Source organism: Lipotes vexillifer, unplaced genomic scaffold (assembly GCF_000442215.2).
Source record: "Lipotes vexillifer unplaced genomic scaffold, Lipotes_vexillifer_v1.1 scaffold408, whole genome shotgun sequence".
NCBI lineage: Eukaryota > Metazoa > Chordata > Mammalia > Artiodactyla > Lipotidae > Lipotes > Lipotes vexillifer.
The window spans coordinates 659,044-672,864 of NW_006787469.1; the positions used below are offsets into that span (position 1 = coordinate 659,044).

General features: G+C 40.5%; 1 protein-coding gene across 7 annotated transcripts in view; it reads right to left on the minus strand.

The window, feature by feature from the left end:
* Positions 1–13,821, minus strand: part of CAPN3 (calpain 3) — a 49,346-nt gene that overhangs the window by 23,263 nt on the left and 12,262 nt on the right. For 4 of the 7 annotated variants that reach the window (XM_007460131.1, XM_007460134.1, XM_007460135.1 and 1 more), the window contains exon 2: positions 854–923. In XM_007460131.1, the coding sequence (XP_007460193.1) occupies positions 854–923 (70 nt within the window). Of the gene's footprint in view, positions 1–853; positions 924–10,993; positions 11,287–13,821 lie in introns of those variants that run through there. The other 3 variants (XM_007460137.1, XM_007460133.1, XM_007460136.1) reach the window with 2 other exon arrangements.

Consider the following 13,821-nt stretch of genomic DNA (forward strand, 5'->3'; position numbering starts at 1 on the left):
CCTCCTCCCACCATTGGCCCCCGCCCAGACCCCCCCAGGCAGCCAGCCTCTCCTCTGAAACAGGCCCAGATTATTAGCTTGCCCAGGGCTCTGCAGGCAGTCTTCCCTCGAGTGCAGGAACTCAGATATCCAAAACTTCTTCAGCCTCTCCTTCTGGGGCCAGATTAGCCAAATTCATTTGGTCTTGAGTGCCCTTTTCCCACAAGTTTTAAACTGTCGATGTCTCTCCAACTTTATTTCACAGAGCTTTCCCACAGTCCACACCAAAGATAATACTTCCCGAACAAGAGGCTGAGACAGAGGAGACTGGTGAAGCAGACAAGCTAACCAACCAGACAGAAAACTGGACGCTCATCCACATGGCAAATGTCGTCTTTGTTGAAAGACTCCTTTAATATGAAGCTATTCTGGGGCAATTTCAGTTACAAGTTCGAGTTACGAAAGCACATTTTGTGAGCATCTAGATTCCATGTGCCCAAGGGACATGCGTGGTACGTGGTCAGTTTCAGAGCTGACTTGTAAGGAAGGTGGGTACAGCTAAAAGCAGGGCTTTTGTCTCGCTGAGTGGGGTGTGTGAGTGTCCTGGAGACTCTGGAGAGGAGGCTGTGGAATGAGGCACACCTCCTGTGACACAAGGCAAAGAACTAGTGAGAAAGGTGGGAAGGACAGAAATTAAATGAAGCAGTCACCAGCATGTTGATAAATGAGTATAAGGTAATGTTATCAAAACCTCCTCCCCCCAATTCATTAAAAGCAAAAACAGATTATTGTCCCTTTACTTACTGTGAAGGGATCACACCTTTTAATCACCCCTTGATTGTTTGGCTAGATATGACCCGAGGGACTTTCCTACCTAGATCTCCTTGACAGATGTCAGTTCTGTTGGCTCCGCCGATGATAAATCGGGGATTCTCACAAATTTCCTGTGAAACAAAAAGGAAATAATAATAGTAGCAGTAGCTATTATTTACTGAGGTCCATACGTAGTACTGGCATCACATATCAAGAGTTTTACACACACCACTCATTTAAACCTCCAAAAACAGCCCATGAATTGGATACTATCATTCTTCTTTTTCAGATGAGGACACCAAGGCTCAGAGAGGTTAAGAAACCTGCCCAAGGACACACAGCTAGTAAGTGAGAGAAGCCAGATACATGGCTGCTTTTCCCATTGTTCCACACTGCTCCCTCACACTGATATACTGTCTGAGTAAAGATGCACCTTGAGAGTTAGGGCAGTGTCATTACTGTCACAGCTTTGGAGGGACAATAGAAAACATGGCTCTTGCTTTTTTTTTTCTCTGCCAGGGAAAAGAGGTACAGGAGGGAAAGTAAAGATCTTTTCCCCCAAGACATGGTAACATAGATATTTAGTATCAGCATATGTCCCAAGGGCCACAGGACTTGAGAGCTGGGGAGAGCCGAGGGTAAATTTGGTGTGGGCCTCAGAGGCCTCCCCATCTGTTGGCAGGTGCGTTCTTTTTTTTTTTGGCGGGTGCGTTCTTTATTCAAGGTAACCCAATAGGACACCCCTGGCCTGAGCAGTTTTCAAATCCAGGCACTACCAATTATGTGTATTCCAACAGAGACCAACAGAGGGTGCTCTTGTTTTTGTTTGGATGTGTCATGCTTTGGGTTGTTTTTGTTTTTTTAAAATTTATTTTAAATTTTTTATTTTTTGGCTGCGTTGGGTCTTTGTTGCTGTGCGCGGGCTTTCTCTAGTTGCAAAAAGCGGGGTCTACTCTTCACTGTGGTGCGCGGGCTTCTCATTGCAGTGGCTTCTCTTGTTGCGGAGCATGGGCTCTAGGCGCGTGGGCTTCAGTAATTGCAGCATGCAGGCTTCAGTGGTTGCCGTGCATAGGCTCAGTAGTCGTGGTGCGTGGGCTCTAGGGCACGCGGGCTTCAGTAGTTGTGGCTCACGGGCTTAGTTGCTCTGCGGCGTGTGGGATCTTCCTGGACCAGGGCTCGAACCCATGTCCTCTGCATTGGTAGGTGGATTCTTAACCACTGTGCCACCAGGGAAGTCCCCATGCTTTGTTTTTTAACTTTTAAAATAATTGTAGATTCTGTGTTTTTGTTTTAACACCGTTCTTCACAGCTTCGAGAAGCTTATCCCAGTGACACAGCCCTCTCCTTCTGTCTCCCCCATCACAACAAGCTGGTATACTCACATGAGTTGAAGCTCCCTGCACTCAGGAATCTCTCTCTCCTACTAGATGGAAAGTCAGTCGTGCTTAGACCACACCACACACACATCCCTACTGAAGTTCTTAATCAATGGAAGGATAAACCCAAAACAATAATTTTTAAAAAGGTTACCAATAGGAGAGGGAAGGATTAAGGGGGTGAATATAGGGATGGAAGTAAAACTCTGAATATAACTGTTTGAAAATAGTTTTGACTTAGGAATCATGTAAATTTTATAGAATTAAAAGCCAAAATTAAAGACAATTTTAAAAAGCAATCTTTAAAAGCTGAGAGCAAATTGAAGCAAAGGAACCAAACTGCTTATCAAATTGATGGCATGGCCACACACATAAAATGAATTCTTGGACTTCCCTGGTGGCTCAGTGGTTGAGAGTCCGCCTGCCAATGCAGGGGACACGAGTTCGTGTCCCGGTCCGGGAAGATCCCACATGCCGCGGAGTGGCTGGGCCCGTGAGCCATGGCCGCTGAGCCTGCGTGTCCGGAGCCTGTGCTCCACAATGGGAGAGGCCACAACAGTGAGAGGCCCGTGTACCGCAAAAAAAAAAAAAAAAAAAGAATTCTTTCAAGTGAATTAAAATATAAAATTTTGGTTGTTTATTCCTTTTGGGATATAGCCTAAGGTCAAAAACCAAAACCATAAAGAAATGTGAACCATAATAAAGAAAAATAAAGAAATAAAACTTTGACATGTAGGATAAGGGAAATAAGAATGTACATTAATGTCATTAGGAACCAGGATATTTTTAGTGTAAAAGAAAATATGTAAAATTATAAAACTGAATAACTTAAGTAACAACCCTGCAGTGTTAAAGTTGAATTGGATATATAACTCATGATTTATTTTTGTCTCTCTAGAAAAAATTTTCTATCTCTCTGCACTAAAACAAAAGAAACAAGAAAACTAGAAGCAGTAAAAATCTAGCAGTAAAGAAAACATCAACATCCAGAATGTGGTCTTTAAAAACCATTTCCCACTAATAAAATATAAAACTCTCATTATTGCAAATAAGATTCTTTCCTCTTAAAAAACAAAGAAACCAATTAAGGTATAGTCAACATATGTTATTTTTGTCTCCCAAGTGTTTTGCCTCCTTAAAATACATTCCACTTTCTCCTGGCATTACACCTCAATTTTCAACTGAGGAGCAGCACCACTGTCAGCCCATGTTGTTCTGGTGGGCTTCCCTCTTCACCCAGATCCAGATGGCTATTAAGGGCAATTAGAGTGAGAGTGACTGGTTCAGGGATGGGCACATGACCAAATCTGGGCCAATGAGATATGGGCCAAGACTTTCGTTGTAACTATTGAGAAAGAAATACATTCTCCTCTGGGAGTTACTAAGCTGGTGGAAGCTGCTGGTGGCCATTTTTGCCCCTTTGTGAAGTTAGCCCACTTGAGAATAAAGATAACTCAGAGGAAGCAGATGGGGGAGTGGGTGGAGAGGTCGGAGGTGATAAATAGATAGACAGGTAGATAGACAAACAGATGATATTAGGGATTGTGTCTTGATGACATTGTTTGAGGCCTGGATTCAGTGTGTCTAAACCTGATCATAACTTTTGAACATTCAAGTTATAGAGCTTTTTTTTGGTTTAAGTTAGTTTGTGTTGGGCCTCTGTTACTTGCCAGCTGAGACACTTGACTACTGAATGTCCTGCCCTGTTATAAGGAATATATTATAGAGTAACTCAAATACTAGAATTATAGCTACATTTTTTAGCTGTCACAAGGATAGATTTCTCTCCTTGGGTCTATAGGTAGAGAAGCACACCTCGTCTCCTCACCTGCCACCAATTCCAGGGCTGACTACTTGGAAAGGCAGTAGCAACTGCACTGCTTTCTCTTCCATCTGCTTAAAGGTCCAGGTATTTGAATGGAGTTACATTTTTTGCAGTAGTAGAGATTCCCCGATATACTACATTTACCTTCAATACTACCTCAGCTAAATTCACCAAACATTAATTGAGCTTCCAAGTATGCACAGGGCTGGTGGATTTAAGGATATAATAAAAATAGGAAATCGTCCCTGCCCACCCTCCAGGAAACCCCCAGCCTAGGGACCCTCAGTTGTTTGTCCTTGTGAGGGATGTCTGTTTGGTGAGGGTCAGTTACCAAACTTGTTGAGGGTTAATTCATAGAACAGCTAGATTTACCTCGATATCCCTTCCCACCACCTACTTTCCTGGAGTATCTGAGACCTCTTTTTGTTGGTTAATATGAACAAAGGGTAAGTTGTCCTGGCTCTGTCACTTTAACTTGGGGACCTAAGACTTCCAGTCACTTGTTTGGCTATAATTTAGCATGGAGACTGGATCTGTCAGTGATGGATTCCCAGCAATTAGCAACAGATGACCATTTCCTCAGTTTTTGAGTGCTGTGGTTTGCAAACATTTTTTTTTATTGTATACCTCCATCATTAAAATATTCTGAACATGCAACTGTACATATTCTTATTAGTTTTAAATTATGTGTGTGTTATCCTAACATATAATGTGCATTATAAGATAAACAAAAGCATACGTTTAAAAGGGTGGGCTAATATAGATATATGTAGGGGACTTCTGGTTTCAGCTCCAACATGTAAAAAGCTTGGAAGTCATCCCTCCCATCCTTACCACAAGAAAAAGCCAAACACCTGAAAACCAGTGACTTTGCTTGGATCCATCAGAGAACTGAGGTTGCAGGGCAACCTACCACCCTGAGATATGGACACAAGTGAAACCAGAGAGTTATAGCCAAGATCTGTTTATCTGGAACAGAAGCTGCCTCAGCCACAAACTGGGAGTAACACTTAAATGGTAACTTTGATGAATTTCAGGAAGCTGAGTGTGGACTAGCACAAGAGTGAGAAACTTCTGGAGGCCACAGTCTTGGGAGAAACCCCCAACCCTTTCATGGTTTTTACCTCCAAAAATTCCAAGTTCTCATGGTGAACGCTTTCATGGTGATCCAAGAACGATCCCCCCTACAGGGGAAAAGACTTTTCCAGTCTTACCTATGTTGGGGGAAGTGTATTACTCCCACTCCAGCCGCCTCCAGGCTTTCTCATCTAAGAAGGGGTAAAAGCTATACCAATGGAGAAACGTGTATGAAGGTCATAGCCCAGAGAGACAGTCTCATTAAAAGATAGAGCTTTAATCATTAGAGAATAGAACACTCCCCCTCCCCGATCATACCACCACGTCAACAGGGCTCCAGTGAAATAACAGTGACTTACAGCTGAAAGAGCTGCAAGATATAAACTCTGATAAGTATTTAGGAAAGCCCAAAGTCAAGAGAGGAGACAAAACAAGGATATTAAAGGAATTTGAAGGTTCTGACACCTGCAGCTGGAGGAAACAAACACAGCACAACTTCTAGCCAGCTTAACATAAATCCTTATACCAAAGGCTAATGTATCTCAGTTCTTATTACCCAAAGCAATATGTCTGGCTTTCAGTAAAAAATTACAAGAGATGCCAAAAGGCAGGCAAAAGCAATATGAAGAGCAAGCATCAGAACTAGATTCCGATATGACATAGATGTTGGAATTGTCAGGCAGGTAATTTAAAATAACTATGATTAGTAGGTCAAAAAGTCTAATGGAAAAAGTACATAACATTTAAGAAAAGATGGGCAATATAAGCAGAGAGATGGAAACTCTAAGAAAGAATCAAAAGGAAATGATAGAAGTAAAAGACAGTATAATATGTATTTGATGGGCTCATCAGTAGATTAGACATGGACAAGAAAAAAAAAATCAGTGAGATTGAAGATGAGACAATAGGAATTTCCTAAAGTGAAATGCAAAGAGAAAAATTTAACAGCAAAAACAACAACAACAAAACAGAGCAGAACATCCAAGAACTGTGGGACAATTGAAAAGGTGCAGCATATGCATAATTGGAATACTGGAGGGAAAGAAGAATAGAGCAGAAGAAATATTTGAAGTAATAATGTCCAAGAACTTTCCAAAATTAATGACAGATACCAAATCACAGATCCAAGAAGCACAAAGAACGTCAAGTAGCATAAATGCCAGTAAAATAAAACATAACTACACTTAGGCATATCATATTCAAACTGCAGATAACCAAAGATAAAATATCTTCAAAGAAGCCAAGAGGGAGAAAAATACCTTTGCTCTAGAGGAAAAAAGACAAGAATTATAGTAGACTTCTCTTCAGAAACCATGCAAGCAAGAAATATTTAAACTGATGAAATATTTAAATTGATGAAAGAAAAACACACCGACTAGCATTCTATATGCAGAGAATTTATCTTTCAAAACTGAAGGAGACTAAAGGCTTTCTCAGACAAATAAAATGACAGGGAAGGGACTTCCCTGGTGGCGCAGTGGTGAAGACTCCATGCTTCCAATGCAGGTGGCCCTGGTTCGATCCCTGGTCAGGGATCTAGATCCCACATGCATGCCACAACTGAGTGTGCATGCCACAACTAAGGAGCCAGTGAGTTGCAACTAAGTAGCCTACTGGCTGCAACTAAGGAGCACACATGCTGCAATTAAAGGAGCCCACCTGCTGCAACTAAGACCCAGCACAACCAAATAAATAAATAAAATAAATAAAGTAAATGTTTAAAATAATAACCCACAGGGAATTCATTTCCAGCAGACCTGGCTCACAAGAAATGTTAAAATAAGCTCTTCAAGGAGAAGGAAAATTATATAGATCAGAAACCTGGACCTACTTAAAGAAAGGAAGAGCATCAGAGAAGGAATAAATGAAGGTAAAATAAAACTTTTAGTTTTCTTATTTTTAATCTAAAGATAACTTTAAAGTAATAATCACAACAACGTGTTGAGTAATTATAGCATATGGATAAGTGAAATGCATGACAGTAATGTCATGAGGGAAGGAAGGGAGGAATTGGGAATTTTCCATTTTAAGGTACTAGACTACATATACAGTGGTATATGTTATTTGAAGGTGAAATCAGATTTGTTGGAAGTGTATATTGGAGACTTTAGCATAACCATTAACATTTTTTAAAAAGTCTAATTGATATACTTAAGAGATAAATGGAATCATATAGAATACTCAGTTAAAACCAGAGAATGCAGGAAAGGGGAGAGGAGAAAAACAAAGAAAAATTGCAACAAATAGAAAACAGTTATAAACAGAGTAGATATTAATCCAACTATATTATAATCACTTAAATGTGAATGGTCTAAATACATCAATTAAAAGATAGAGATTGTGAGAACAGATTTTTTTAAAAGACCCAACGATATGTTATCTACAAGAAAATCACTTTAAATATAAAGACTCGGATAGCTAGAGAAGGATATACCATGCTAATGCTTATCAAAAGAAAGCTGGAGGGCTTTCCTAGTGGCGCAGTGGTTAAGAATCCGCCCTGCCAATGCAGGGGACACAGGTTCGAGCGCTGCTCTGGGAAGATCCCACATGCCACGAAGCAACTAAGCCCGTGCACCACAACTACTGAGCCTGCGCTCTAGAGCCCGCAAGCCACAACTACTGAGCCCACGTGCCACAACTACTGAAGCCCATGCGCCTAGAGCCCATGCTCTGCAACAAGAGAAGCCACCGCAATGAGAAGCCCGCGCACCGCAATGAAGAGTAGCCCCTGCTCGCTGCAACTAGAAAAAGCCCACGTGCAGCAACAAAAGACCCAACTCAGCCAAAAAAAAAGATAAATAGATAAATAAATGTAAAAAAAGAAAGAAAGAAAGCTGGAATAGCTGTATAAATTTCAGACAAAGCAGACTTCATTACAAGGAAAATTATCAGAGATAAAGAGATGCACTACATAATGATAAAGGAGTCCTTTGTCCAAGAAAACATACAATCCTAAATGTGGATGCACCTAACAACAAAGTGTCAAAAGACATGAGGCAAAAAGTGATACATCTGAAAGGAAAAATAGACAAATCTAGTATTACAGTTGGAGACTTTAACACCCCTTGTTCAGTAATTATTATTCAGCAGGTAGAAAATCAATAAGGATATAGTTGACCTGAATGGCACTAGCAATCAACTTGATCTAATGAACATTTATAGACTACTCCACCCAACAATAGCAGAATACGAATTCTACTCTCAATATCACATGGAAGAGTCACTAAGATAGACCACATTCTGGGCTATAAAACACACCTTGACAAATTTAAAAGAATAGAAAACATGCAAAGTATGTTTGCAGACTACAGTGGAATGAAACTAGAAAGCAGTAACAATAAGATAACTGGAAAATCCCCAATTATTTGGAAATTAAACAACACACTTCTAAATGACACACAAGTCAAAGAAGAAGTTTCAAGAGAAGTTAAAAATTGCTTTGAACTAAATGAAAATGAAAATATATCATCAAAATTTGTGGGATGCAGTGAAACCAGTGCTTAGAGGGAAATCTATAACATTAAATGCATATATTAGAAAAGAAGAAAGATCTGATATCAATACCAATATTCTACCTCAGGACACCAGAGAAAGAAAAAAAAATTAAGCTCAAAGCAAGCAGAAAAAAAGAAATAATGGGGCTTCCCTGGTGGCGCAGTGGTTGAGAGTCCGCCTGCCGATGCAGGGGACACGGGTTCGTGCCCTGGTCCAGGAAGATCCCACATGCTGCGGAGCGGCTGGGCCCGTGAGCCATGGCCGCTGAGCCTGCACGTCCGGAGCCTGTGCTCCGCAACAGGAGAGGCCACAACAGTGAGAGGCCTGCGTACTGAAAAAAAAAAAAAAAAAAAGAAATAATAAAAGATTAGAGCAGAATCAATGAAATTGAAAATAGCAAAACAACAGAGAGAATCAATAAAGCCAAAAACTGGTTCCTTGAAAAGGTCAATAAAATTAATAAACCTGTAGCCATGCTCACCAAGGAAAAAAGAGAGAAGACACCAATTATCAACAGCAGAAATGGAGAGATCACCACTACTGATCCCAGGGACATTAAAAGGATAATAAAGGAATACTGCAGATACCTCTAAGCCCATAGATTTGATAACTTTAGATAAAATGGACTAATTTCATAAAAGACACAAAACTCACACAAAGACAAACAGACCATCATATTTGAATATGGCTATACCTATTGAAGAAATTTATTCAATGATTAATAACCCTGCAAAAAAAAGCACCAGATCCAGATGATTTATTGGTAAATTCTATGAAACATTCAAGGAAGAAATGATACAAATTCTCTACAATATCTTCCAGAAAAATCAAAGCAGAGGGATCACTTCCTAACTCATTCTATGAGGCCAGTATTACCCTAATACCCAAACCAGAAAAAGACATTGCCAAGGAAAACTACAGACCAGTATCTCTTATGAAAATAGAAACAAAATCCTCAAAAAAAAAAAAAAATTAGTAACTCAAAAACAATGTATAAACAAAATTATACACTACAAGTATATCATTTACCTGGGATTTATTCCAGGTATGCAAGACTGGTTCAACATTTGAAAATCAATCAATGACATCCATCACAACAGGCTAAGAAGAAAAATCACATGATCATATCAGTTGATGCAGAAAAAGCATTTAACAAAATTCAATACCCATTCATGATAAATACTCCTAGGAATAGAGGGGAATGTCCTCAAGTTGGTAAAGAAAATTTACTTTTAAAAAGTTTTAAACGAACTGCAATTATCTTCATATTTAATGTTAAGAAATTAGATGCTTTCCCCTTAAGGTCAGAAACAAGTCAAAATGTCTCCTCTTACCACTCTTATTTGACATCATACTGAAAGTCCTAGCTAATGAAATAAAGCAAGAAAAGGAAATAAAATTTATAAAGATTGGAAAGGAAGAAATAAGCTCTTTATTCACAGATGACATAATTGTCTATGTAGAAAATCCCAAACAAATGCCAAAAAGAAAAAAAAGCCTTTCTGGAACTAATAAGCAAGCACAGTTGCAGGATAGAAGGTTAGTATATAAAAGTCAGTTGCTTTCCTATATACCAGCAATGAACAAATGGAATTTGATAAAAACAAAAACAAACTTCATTTACAATAACACATACACACACAAAGAGGAATACTTTGGTATAAGTTAGTATGAACTCATGTTTTGCTTATTATAAATACAGATAGTTAATATAGAAATACAGTTATGTCTGGGATGAGTCCTAGGAATCTGCCTTTTAAACTGGCATCCCAAGGTGATTCTGATGCAGGTAGTCCAAAGACCACACTTTGAGAAGCACAGAGTAGCTGAATACAGTTGAAACAAATGGACTCCTCAATTGCCAGGCGGTAAGGTACCCTTGAGCAAACTGCTTCTCCCTGTAGGGAGTGTGGCATGTCAGCATGGACCTTTTTGTTTACACAGAAGTGACACATCACTAATGAACCAGCCTTAGGCAAGAAGTTAAGAAGGCAAATCTCTAGCCTCTTGCAGCCTCCTATGTCATAACTGTTCATCAGCTTCCAGGGAACTCTCCTTGAAACTGTGAGCCCTAGTCCTCTTCACCACTCCACTTTCCCACCCCCAGAATACTTGCTCTCGAGAAGAAACATGATAATCAATTATTCCTTACTGTTTTACTATGAATTTAAGTCAGTGCATTAGCTCTCTTAAAAATATTTACAGTCTCAGGGATCTATAAAGTATTAAATAATCTCTAGTTCAGGAACAGAAAATAACAGCTCCAGTTTCAGGAGGAAGCAGGAAAGTATTTTGGGGGCAAATGGGTAGGAGAATGTTGATAACCCACTTGTTCAGATCCGGGATCTGTGGCCTCAGTCTCTGGACCACTTGACCTCCCATCCCCAAGAGCTGTCTCCTGAGGCCCTGTCCGTCCTATCCCTACCTTTGGCCTTTTCCACGTGATGGCCTTCATCTTGGTTTTCTGGCTCAGCTCATGGGAGCCCAGGGACTGAACACCTGCTGGGAACACACGGTCTTCAAAGAGGCACTTCTGAGCCAGGCACCGTTGTCTGAGAACAACAAAATCCTGCCCCTCATACTTGAGGGGCCGTGTGGCGGTGCCTTCTCCGTTTCTCCTGTCCCTCTCCCGGATCACACGGTCACAGAAGAATCCTGGCAGCAGGTAGGGCATGGTGACCGCTCAGGAAGTGGAGCTGGGACTTCACTGTGGCCTCTCTCCTGCTGCGCCCTCAGTCCAAGGCCTAATCCTCCCGTGAATGGGCCGGAGCCTATATAGCTCCTCCACTCTCAGCAGCGCAATGCAAATGAACACAGCCCAGAGAAAGGCCGTGGTCAGAGTCAGCAGCTTTGGCTGGAGGCCCCCGAGCCCACGGTCAAGGGGCAACACCATGCCAGTCAGACAGGGAGCTGGCAAGGGGAGCGAGAGAGCCAGGGACAGCCCCAGGACAGGCCACAAGACCTGCAGACCTTCAGGCTACTTCCATCAGCCTTGCTGGGATTCTTTCTTTAAAAAGAGAAAATATAGTTACAGAGAGGCTTACCCTGCCTCAGCAAAAGGCATTCATGCCTTTAACACTGGCGGCCAGTGGGATATAGCATGGGGCCTTCGAAACATGCTGTATACACTAATCCTATACAGGCTCCTGAATGCATAGGAGGATTCTGTTCCGGGCCATTGTCTGAGGTTAATGAAGCCTTCATTCTCCTGATGTCCCTGCCCCATCCCCCCAAAGACCTTGACTGGCCATTTAGGGACTCTAATCTGTGAGAAGGACCCAGAGGGTAGGTAGCTTGACCTCAAATGAGAGTCCCTGTTAGAGTGGGTCCCAGTGGCAGTGAACAGACATCCACGGCTGTGAGTTCAGGACCTTTGAGGCAGCAAAAGTGGTAGATGGGGAAGGAGGATAAATGTGTGTCAGAATATATTCACAAGAAAGCTCAGCTTTTTCAAAATTTCACCATGCAAAAATGGGTAACTCGAGAGTAAGGGCAGGGAGCTGGCATGGGTGGAAACTCCGTTCTGGCAGCCTTCCCACTAGGAGGATGCTGTCTCCCTGTCCACTTGTTCACTCTTGTCAGGTTTTGTCTACTTCGTGCTTCTGAAAGTGTGGTCTTTGGACTACCTGCATCAGAATCACCTGGGAAGCAACTTTAAAATGCAGATTCCCAGGGCTTACCCCAGACCTAAGGATTTAGATCCTCTTGGTGGGGGTCTGGGACTCTGCAATTTAAATAAGCACATCAGGGATTCTATGTTCGCTAGTGTTTGAAACCATGACATTGGCTTTACAGGACACTATAATAGCTCAACGTAATTTTTGAGGTCAGTTTTTTAAAGAAATAATTTAATTTTTATTCAGTTTATACATGAACAAAGTTTTAAAAAGTCAAACAAAAGTTACCTAGAGGAATAGCAGTCTCTTGCCCTGCAAATTTCTCTCCTCAGAGACAGCCACTTTTAATTCTTTTAGCTCTTTCTTCTGGTATTTACCTCTATATTTCTAAGTAATATGCTTATATTATTGCTTTTTAATTTATTATTTTTAGAAAGTATCAATAGAATTCCTATTTGGGGGAATGAGATTTAGGTTTCTCACATTATGCTCTGCCCATCGTCTTCCCAAAATACTTATGTCATAAATTTTAGAGAAATTAAAATTCATTATTTCCTTTAATATAATTAGTTAAATATTGTTCACTTCTTAACTAAGTAGTATGCTGTGTTACATTTCCTTTCTGTATAAATGTTTCTTTTCTCTTATTCTTTATAATTCTCTGACTTTTTATGTATCCATCAATGCTTTTCTTCAGCAGTAGTTTTTACAAATACTTAAATGCATAGGTAACCTAGAGGTTCCATTGCTCCCCAATCTAGGGCCTTCCTTTGCAGCCCTTCTCTCCTACAGACCAGACCAGCAATCTTCCACGTCTGGAGCAGTGGCCTGGGACTGACTGCCCTTCTCCTGGGTGGAAATCTGTTTCCTGGATCTTAACCCTTCTTTGGTTCACTCCTCAATTTTACTGGCACACAACTTGCAGTTTCGTAAGAATGGATGAGTGGGAGGTAAGTCACTTGAGTCCTTGCCCATCTATCTCTTTTCTGTCTTTGCACTTGATTAAGAATTTGTCTAGGTGTTTTACGTTGAAAGTCAGTTTCCTTCAGAAGTTTTAAGGCATTGTCTCATTGCTCCTGGCATCTGGTGTTGAGAAGTATGATGCAATTTTGATGAACATTCCTTTGTATGTGACCTATCTTTTCCCTCTGAAAGCTTTTAGGGTTTTCTCGCTTCTCCCTCTCCCCAACAATCCCCCACCCCAATTCCAAAAGCCACATTTGTGTGTCTTGGTATGAGTTTATTTATTTTTTTAAATTCTTTGCGCTGAGCCCTCAGTGACTCCTTTCAATGTAGAGAATTTTGTCCCCAGTTCTGGGATATTCTTATATTATTTCTTTTACATTTCTCTCCCTTTCAATTATTTTTCTCCCTTTCTTCCTTTCTCTCTTTCTTTTTTTCCTTTTCCTTGATTTTATATTTTAACCCTGTTATTGAAATGTTAGATTTTAGCTATCACAGTTTTTTAGCTTTTTATTATGAAAAATTTCAAACTTGCAGAAAAGTTTAAAGAATGGACACCCATATAGCTTACATCTACATTCAACAATTGTTAACATTGTGCCATCTTTGTTTTACCTATCTATATATGTATGTATAGATTTTATTATTTTTTTGCTGAACCATTTGAAAGAGT